Genomic DNA, 9,888 nt, shown 5'->3' with positions numbered 1-9,888 from the left:
GAACGCTCCAACTGGAGGAAGGACAGACCAGGGTTAACTACTAACTAGAACAGAACACTCCAACTGGAGGAAGGACAGACCAGGGTTAACTACTAACTAGAACAGAACGCTCCAACTGGAGGAAGGGACAGACCAGGGTTAACTACTAACTAGAACAGAACGCTCCAACTGGAGGAAGGACAGACCAGGGTTAACTACTAACTAGAACAGAACGCTCCAACTGGAGGAAGGGACAGACCAGGGTTAACTACTAACTAGAACAGAACGCTCCAACTGGAGGAAGGACAGACCAGGGTTAACTACTAACTAGAACAGAACCCTCCAACTGGAAAAAGGACAACAGGGTTAACTACTAACTAGAACAGAGCCCTCCAGTGTAGTAACAGTGTACTGTTGGGGTAGTAACGATGTAGTAATAGTGTAGTGTTGGCGTATTAACGGTGTAGTAACAGTGTAGTGTTGGCGTAGTAACGGTGTAGTAATGGTGTAGTAACAGCGTAGTGTTGGCGTATTAATGGTGTAGTAACAGTGTGGTAACGGTGTAGTAACAGCGTAGTAACAGTGTAGTGTTGGCGTAGTAACGGTGTAGTAACAGTGTATTGTTGGTGTATTAACGGTGTAGTAACAGTGTAGTGTTGGCGTATTAACGGTGTAGTAACAGTGTATTGTTGGCATATTAACGGTGTAGTAACAGTGTGGTAACGGTGTAGTAACAGTGTAGTGTTGGCATATTAACGATGTAGTAACGGTGTAGTAACAGTGAAGTGTTGGCGTATTAATGGTGTAGTAACAGTGTGGTAACGGTGTAGTAACAGTGTAGTATTGGTATATTACCGGTGTAGTGTTGGCGTAGTAACGGTGTAGTAACGGTGTAGTAACAGTGTAGTGTTGGCGTATTAACGGTGTAGTAACAGTGTAGTGTTGGCATATTAAAGGTGTAGTAACTGTGTATTGTTGGCATATTAACGGTGTAGTAACAGTGTGGTAACAGTGTAGTAACAGTGTAGTGTTGGCATATTTACCGTGTAGTAACGGTGTAGTAACAGTGTAGTGTTGGCGTATTAACGGTGTAGTAACAGTGTAGTGTTGGCGTATTAACGGTGTAGTAACAGTGTGGTAACGGTGTAGTAACAGTGTAGTATTAGTATATTACCGGTGTAGTAACAGTGTAGTAACAGTGTAGTAATGTAGTTTTGGCATATTAACGGTGTAGTAACAGGGTGGTAACGGTGTAGTAACAGTGTAGTATTGGTATATTAACGGTGTAGTAACAGTGTGGTAACGGTGTAGTAACAGTGTAGTAACGGTGTAGTAACAGTGTAGTGTTGGCGTATTAACGGTGTAGTAACAGTGTGGTAACGGTGTAGTAACAGTGTAGTATTGGTATATTAACGGTGTAGTAACAGTGTAGTAACAGTGTAGTAATGTAGTGTTGGCGTATTAACGGTGTAGTAACAGTGTGGTGTTGGCGTATTAACGGTGTAGTAACGGTGTAGTAACAGTGTAGTAATGGTGTAGTAACGGTGTATTGTTGGCGTAGTAACGGTGTAGTAACAGTGTAGTGTTGGCTTAGTAACAGTGTAGTAACAGTGTAATAACGGTGTAGTAATGGTGTAGTAACGGTGTAGTGTTGGCATAGTAACGGTGTAGTAACAGTGTAATAACGGTGTAGTAATGGTGTAGTAACGGTGTAGTGTTGGCATAGTAACGGTGTAGTAACAGTGTAATAACGGTGTAGTAACAGTGTAGTAACAGTGTAGTGTTGGTGTAGTGTTGGCGTAGTAACGGTGTAGTAACAGTGTAATAACGGTGTAGTAACAGTGTAGTAATGGTGTAGTAACGGTGTAGTGTTGGCGTCGTAACGGTGTAGTAACGGTGTAGTGGCGTACGGTTCCAGAAGGGGGCGGTCTGCCAGTGGTCGTTGTTGTGAGTGAAACAGGTGAGGCCAGGTAGACTACAGTCATCCCCATTTTTCAGCCTCTTTCTCTCTTTCCTCTCCTTTTTCTTCCGCCTGATCTCGTTAAACAGCTGCGTCTTCCCATCCACCTCTTGGGCCGCCTCCCTGCACGGACAGGACAGACAGACACACGCACCAAATAAAATTACAGACAGTAGTGCATTATATAGGGAAGAGTGTGCCAATTCAGCCCCATCCTCCTGAGGCAAGGCGATGGTTAAGAGAGAAGGGCTGATTCCTTCCAGACTGAGTCACCGTATTGTGTTCCTACTGTCGCTTGTGACGATCCCTTCCAGACCTCTGCACAGAGGCAGGCTTGACTGGAGAACATGCAACCTCCATACAGGAACCATGAAGATTTACCACAAGACAGGATAATACACAACACATCATACAGTACCAGTCACCTACTCATTCCAGGGGTTTTTCTTTATTTGTTCTATTGTAGAACAATAGTGAAGACATCAAAACTACGAAATAACACATACGGAATCATGTAGTAACCACAAAAGTGTTAAACAAATCAAAATATATTTTATATTTGAGATTCTTCAAAGTAGCCACCTTTTACCTCGATGACAACAGGAAATGGCCTTCCCCAAACTGTTGCAACAATGTTGGAAGCACAGCATTGTCTAGAATGTCATTGTATGCTGTAGCGTTAAGATTTACCTTCACTGGAGCTAAGGGGTGTAGCCCGAACCATGAAATACAGCCCCAGACCATTATTCCTCATCCACCAAACTTTACAGTCGGCACTATACGTTGGGGCAAGTAGCATTCTCCTGCCATCCACCAAACCCAGATTAGTCCGTTGGACTGCCAGATGGTGAAGAGTGATTCATCACTCCAGAGAACGCGTTTCCACTGATCCAGAGTCCAATTGTGGTGGGCTTTACACCACTCCAGCGACTTGGCATTGCATGGTGATCTTAGGCTGGTGTGCAGGTTGCTCAGCCAAGGAAACCCATTTCATGAAGCTCCCGACGAACAGTTCTTGTGCTGACGTTGATTCCAGATGGAGTTTGGAACTCTGTCGTGAGGGTTGCAACCGAGGACAGAGGATTTTTCTGCGGTACGCACTTCAGCACTCGGCGGTCCCGTTCTGTGAGCTTGTGTAACTTATCACTTCGACGGCTGAGCTGTTGTTGCTCCTAGACGTTTTCACTTCGTTGACAGGGGCAGCTCTAGCAGGGGCAGAAATGTGATGAACTGACTTGTTGGAAAGGTGGCATCCTATGACGGTGCCACGTTGAAAGTCACTGAGCTCTTCAGTGAGGCCAATCTACTGTCAATGTTTGTCTATGGAGATTGCATGGCTGTGTGCTCGATTTTCCCCTAACTTTACCAACCCTCCCTAATTGGAGTAAACGATATGACAACACTTGAGGCTTCTACTTCCAGCTTATACATTTACGGACACAGTATATTTAACATTAGTTATCTTTAGTTTGTTTTTAGTCCCCATCCTTAATCTACCCTAACACACTCCCATCTATCTCTGAACACCATCCAGTTATGATTACTACCTGAAATATATATATTTTTAATCTGTGCTGTGATGTTTCATAAAAGTTCTGAACCTTTCTACTCTCATAGTTTCTACAGACCGTAAATTGAAGATAAACATGTGTGCGGTATTGTTATATTATTGATCGATTCACTATGACTTTTTAAATCACCCAGCAGTGCTATCTACAGAGTTAGCTACAGGTGAATGTTACAATTCAAAACCCATTCCTGAACCTGCGACCAAAAACAAGCAACTTATGGACAGTACCCATCTTATAGTTTGAAGATCTGCAGTTCATCGTGATGGTTGAATCCCATCATTTAAACTGAAAGACCAAGATTTCAATGATCCAGCGTTGTTTTGTGTATCGGTTCATAAACCATGTGCCATGGAATCAGTACATCTAAAATCTCTTCCCAACTATTTTGCAATCTGTATGGCTCAATCTGTATGGCTCAATCTGTATGGCTCAGCATGTATGGCTCAATCTGTATGGCTCAGCATGTATGGCTCAATCTGTATGGCTCAATCTGTATGGCTCAATCTGTATGTCTCAATCTGTATGACTCAGCATGTATGGCTCAATCTGTATGGCTCAGCATGTATGGCTCGATATGTATGACTCAGCATGTATGGCTCAATCTGTATGGCTCAATCTGTATGGCTCAGCATGTATGGCTCAATCTGTATGGCTCAATCTGTATGACTCAGCATGTATGGCTCAATCTGTATGACTCAGCATGTATGGCTCAATCTGTATGGCTCAATCTGTATGGCTCAATCTGTATGACTCAATCTGTATGACTCAGCATGTATGGCTCAATCTGTATGACTCAGCATGTATGGCTCAATCTGTATGTCTCAATCTGTATGTCTCAATCTGTATGGCTCAATCTGTATGACTCAGCATGTATGGCTCAATCTGTATGACTCAGCATGTATGGCTCAATCTGTATGGCTCAGCATGTATGGCTCGATCTGTATGACTCAGCATGTATGGCTCAATCTGTATGGCTCAATCTGTATGGCTCAGCATGTATGGCTCAATCTGTATGGCTCAATCTGTATGGCTCAGCATGTATGGCTCAATCTGTATGACTCAGCATGTATGGCTCAATCTGTATGGCTCAATCTGTATGGCTCAGCATGTATGACTCAGCATGTATGGCTCAATCTGTATTACTCAGCATGTATGGCTCAATCTGTATGGCTCAATCTGTATGTCTCAATCTGTATGGCTCAATCTGTATGGCTCAGCATGCATGGCTCAATCTGTATGGTTCAATCTGTATGGCTCAGCATGCATGGCTCAATCTGTATGGCTCAATCTGTATGGCTCAATCTGTATGGCTCAATCTGTTTGGCTCAGCATGCATGGCTCAATCTGTATGGCTCAATCTGCATGGCTCAATCTGTATGGCTCAATCTGTATGGCTCAGCATGTATGGCTCAATCTGTATGGCTCAGCATGTATGGCTCAATCTTTCTATTTATTTATTACAATTTTCTTAAACCAATGTTGGTCTTTAATAGTGACCTCTTCTTCAATGTTGGTCTTTAATACTGACCTCTTCTTCAATGTTGGTTTTTAATAGTGACCTCTTCTTCAATGTTGGTCTTTAATACTGACCTCTTCTTGCCACAGTCACATAATATTTGGGCTCAAATCCAGTAACAAGGCTATACAGTACAACAATAATTATTCAAGTTAGCTGGCTAAGTCATTGATCTGTCTTTGTTTTTATACCCCTCAGTTGAATGAGGAGGCATTACTAAGACTTTTTTAGAAAGGCAAATAAACAAACACCAACCTCTTCTTTCCGCAGTCACACTCATCAGGTCGCCTCCTCTTCAGATGACCCCTGACCTCCCGAAGGTTCTTTATTTTGTCCTGAAGGGCCTCGATCTGCAATCATATAAAACGTACTTTTAATATTTTCATTCACACAGAGCGAGGAGAGAGAGAGTAGCTGATAGAAGAAAGGAAGGGAAAGATAGGGGAAGGAAAGAGATCAGACAGGACTGTTATATGATGTATGGAGAGGAAAGAGTCAGACAGGACTGTTATGTGATGTATAGAGAGGAAAGAGATCAGACAGGACTGTTATGTGATGTATAGAGAGGAAAGAGTCAGACAGGACTGTTATGTGATGTTTAGAGTAAAGAGATCAGACAGGACTGTTACATGATGTATAGAGTAAAGAGATCAGACAGGACTGATATGTGATGTTTAGAGTAAAGAGATCAGACAGGACTGATATGTGATGTTTAGAGTAAAGAGATCAGACAGGACTGATATGTGATGTATAGAGAGGAAAGAGATCAGACAGGACTGATATGTGATGTATAGAGAGGAAAGAGATCAGACAGGACTGTTATGTGATGTATAGAGAGTAAAGAGTCAGACAGGACTGATATGTGATGTATAGAGAGGAAAGAGATCAGACAGGACTGATATGTGATGTTTAGAGTAAAGAGTCAGACAGGACTGTTATGTGACGTATAGAGAGGAAAGAGATCAGACAGGACTGATATGTGATGTATAGAGAGGAAAGAGATCAGACAGGACTGATATGTGATGTTTAGAGTAAAGAGATCAGACAGGACTGATATGTGATGTTTAGAGTAAAGAGTCAGACAGGACTGTTATGTGATGTATAGAGAGGAAAGAGTCAGACAGGACTGTTATGTGATGTTTAGAGTAAAGAGATCAGACAGGACTGATATGTGATGTTTAGAGAGGAAAGAGTCAGACAGGACTGTTATGTGATGTTTAGAGTAAAGAGATCAGACAGGACTGATATGTGATGTTTAGAGAGGAAAGAGTCAGACAGGACTGTTATATGATGTATAGAGTAAAGAGATCAGACAGGACTGTTATATGATGTATGGAGAGGAAAGAGTCAGACAGGACTGTTATATGATGTATAGAGGAAAGAGTCAGACAGGACTGTTATGTGATGTATAGAGAGGAAGAGATCAGACAGGACTGTTATATGATGTATGGAGAGGAAAGAGTCAGACAGGACTGTTATATGATGTATAGAGAGGAAAGAGTCAGACAGGACTGTTATGTGATGTATAGAGAGGAAAGAGATCAGACAGGACTGTTATATGATGTATGGAGAGGAAAGAGTCAGACAGGACTGTTATATGATGTATAGAGAGGAAAGAGTCAGACAGGACTGTTATGTGATGTATAGAGAGGAAAGAGATCAGACAGGACTGTTATGTGATGTATAGAGAGTAAAGAGATCAGACAGGACTGATATGTGATGTTTAGAGTAAAGAGATCAGACAGGACTGATATGTGATGTTTAGAGAGGAAAGAGTCAGACAGGACTGTTATGTGATGTATAGAGAGGAAAGAGATCAGACAGGACTGTTATGTGATGTTTAGAGTAAAGAGATCAGACAGGACTGTTATGTGATGTATAGAGAGGAAAGAGATCAGACAGGACTGATATGTGATGTTTAGAGTAAAGAGATCAGACAGGACTGTTATGTGATGTTTAGAGTAAAGAGATCAGACAGGACTGTTATGTGATGTATAGAGAGGAAAGAGTCAGACAGGACTGATATGTGATGTTTAGAGTAAAGAGATCAGACAGGACTGTTATGTGATGTATAGAGAGGAAAGAGATCAGACAGGACTGTTATGTGATGTTTAGAGTAAAGAGATCAGACAGGACTGTTATGTGATGTTTAGAGTAAAGAGATCAGACAGGACTAATATGTGATGTTTAGAGTAAAGGGTCAGACAGGACTGATATTGGATTATAGAGTAAAGAGATCAGACAGGACTGATATGTGATGTTTAGAGTAAAGAGATCAGACAGGACTGTTATGTGATGTAAGATAGTTATGTGGTGTATAGAGACAGACTAACTTCCTGGTCCACATAGCTCTTATGGTCCTTCCAGGCTCTAGAGGAAGAGTAGATCTCTCTCTCACAGTGGACCGTGTCATTCATCAGGAAGTAACACCTGGGAGAGGGGTAAGGGAGGACTGTCATTCATCAGGAAGCAACACCTGGGGTAAGGGAGGACTGTGTCATTCATCAGGAAGTAACACCTGGGAGAGGGGTAAGGGAGGACTGTGTCATTCATCAGGAAGTAACACCTGGGAGAGGGGAGGACTGTGTCATTCATCAGGAAGCAACACCTGGGGTAAGGGAGGACTGTGTCATTCATCAGGAAGTAACACCTGGGAGAGGGGTAAGGGAGGACTGTCATTCATCAGGAAGCAACACCTGGGAGAGGGAGGACTGTGTCATTCATCAGGAAGCAACACCTGGGGTAAGGGAGGACTGTGTCATTCATCAGGAAGTAACACCTGGGAGAGGGGTAAGGGAGGACTGTGTCATTCATCAGGAAGTAACACCTGGGAGAGGGAGGACTGTGTCATTCATCAGGAAGCAACACCTGGGGTAAGGGAGGACTGTGTCATTCATCAGGAAGTAACACCTGGGAGAGGGGTAAGGGAGGACTGTGTCATTCATCAGGAAGTAACACCTGGGAGAGGGAGGACTGTGTCATTCATCAGGAAGTAACACCTGGGAGAGGGGTAAGGGAGGACTGTCATTCATCAGGAAGCAACACCTGGGGTAAGGGAGGACTGTCATTCATCAGGAAGTAACACCTGGGAGAGGGGTAAGGGAGGACTGTCATTCATCAGGAAGTAACACCTGGGAGAGGGGTAAGGGAGGACCGTGTCATTCATCAGGAAGTAACACCTGGGGTAAGGGAGGACTGTGTCATTAATCAGGAAGTAACACCTGGGAGAAGGGTAAGGGAGGACTGTGTCATTAATCAGGAAGTAACACCTGGGAGAGGGGTAAGGGAGGACTGTGTCATTAATCAGGAAGTAACACCTGGGAGAGGGGTAAGGGAGGACTGTGTCATTCATCAGGAAGTAACACCTGGGAGAGGGAGGACTGTGTCATTCATCAGGAAGTAACACCTGGGAGAAGGGTAAGGGAGGACTGTATCATTCATCAGGAAGTAACACCTGGGAGAAGGGAGGACTGTGTCATTCATCAGGAAGTAACTCCTGGGAGAGGGGTCAAAGGCCTAAACCCCCCCGAAGAGCAAGTTAAGCAGACATTGGCTAGGGAAAAATTCCCTCGGTAGGAACGATGTCATACTTGTGTGTGACCTTGACAGAGTTCGGGTACCCCACGGCGTTGGTATCATCCGCTAGCATCTCCTCTGACCTGTCGTCTGACTCCAAGGCAAACTCGGGGTCCTCCTGCTCATAGTGACGCTTTCTGATGACACGTCTCTGCACGGCTGACTGGTCATCTGCCGCGAGGTCAACGTCATAGATCTGCCCTTCGAACTCCACGGACAGAGATCTGGTGGGTCGAGTATGGACGAAACGAGGCCTGTAGCCTAATAGATATTATAGCAGAGAGAGTTTAACACACTTTTATTTTCTTGTGTCATTTTTTATATATGTTTATCTTACAAGATTTAACACAACAAACACAACAGACTGTCAACAGCCCACAGTGATCCAGATCCAGACAGTCATTCAGCCCACAGTGATCCAGATCCAGACAGTCATTCAGCCCACAGTGATCCAGATCCAGACAGTCATTCAGCCCACAGTGATCCAGATCCAGACAGTCATTCAGCCCACAGTGATCCAGATCCAGACAGTCATTCAGCCCACAGTGATCCAGATCCAGACAGTCATTCAGCCCACAGTGATCCAGATCCAGACAGTCATTCAGCCCACAGTGATCCAGATCCAGACAGTCATTCAGCCCACAGTGATCCAGATCCAGACAGTCATTCAGCCCACAGTGATCCAGATCCAGACAGTCATTCAGCCCACAGTGATCAGATCCAGACAGTCATTCAGCCCACAGTGATCCAGATCCAGACAGTCATTCAGCCCACAGTGATCCAGATCCAGACAGTCATTCAGTCCACAGTGATCAGATCCAGACAGTCATTCAGCCCACAGTGATCCAGATCCAGACAGTCATTCAGCCCACAGTGATCCAGATCCAGACAGTCATTCAGCCCACAGTGATCCAGATCCAGACAGTCATTCAGCCCACAGTGATCCAGATCAGACAGTCATTCAGCCCACAGTGATCCAGATCCAGACAGTCATTCAGCCCACAGTGATCCAGATCCAGACAGTCATTCAGCCCACAGTGATCCAGATCCAGACAGTCATTCAGCCCACAGTGATAAAGATCAGACAGTCAACAGCCCACAGTGATGAAGATCTCCAGCATGTGATGAATCACATTTAACATACATGTTGGTATGGGACTATGTAAAGATATACTGAAAATAAATTAATTGAATGTGGAAAAAGTCCATTCAGTAGCAATGTCTCTTAATTCCACTAGGTGGCGCCACAACATTCCAAACTACCAGATCCTTGACAGACCTGACAG

General features: G+C 43.8%; 1 protein-coding gene across 1 annotated transcript; it reads right to left on the bottom strand.

Annotated features, from left to right (window-relative positions):
- Positions 1-295: 295 nt before the first annotated feature.
- On the bottom strand, positions 296-7,549 carry LOC135522990 (extracellular sulfatase Sulf-1-like). The gene is made up of 4 exons (XM_064949727.1): positions 7,360-7,549; positions 5,282-5,376; positions 1,864-2,062; positions 296-325 (listed from the first exon to the last, which is right to left on the bottom strand). The coding sequence occupies exons 1-4, from the start codon at positions 7,483-7,485 to the stop codon at positions 296-298; spliced, it is 450 nt and encodes a 149-aa protein (XP_064805799.1). The 5' UTR covers positions 7,486-7,549.
- Between the last annotated feature and the right edge of the window lie 2,339 nt (positions 7,550-9,888).

The sequence above is a fragment of the Oncorhynchus masou genome, chromosome 30, assembly GCF_036934945.1.
Source record: "Oncorhynchus masou masou isolate Uvic2021 chromosome 30, UVic_Omas_1.1, whole genome shotgun sequence".
NCBI classification, from domain to species: Eukaryota; Metazoa; Chordata; class Actinopteri; order Salmoniformes; family Salmonidae; genus Oncorhynchus; species Oncorhynchus masou.
This window is presented reverse-complemented; position numbering and strand designations above follow the sequence as displayed.

Bases quoted from the DNA above. Each gene is read 5' to 3' on its own strand.
- LOC135522990 (XM_064949727.1), bottom strand. From the start codon at position 7,485: ATGACAGTCCTCCCTTACCCCTCTCCCAGGTGTTACTTCCTGATGAAT. The intron at 5,377-7,359 runs GTTAGTCTGTCT...ATATGATTGCAG, and splicing joins AGAGCTATGTGGACCAGGAA to ATCGAGGCCCTTCAGGACAA. The intron at 2,063-5,281 runs GTTGGTGTTTGT...CTGTCCGTGCAG, and splicing joins TGTGACTGCGGAAAGAAGAG to GGAGGCGGCCCAAGAGGTGG.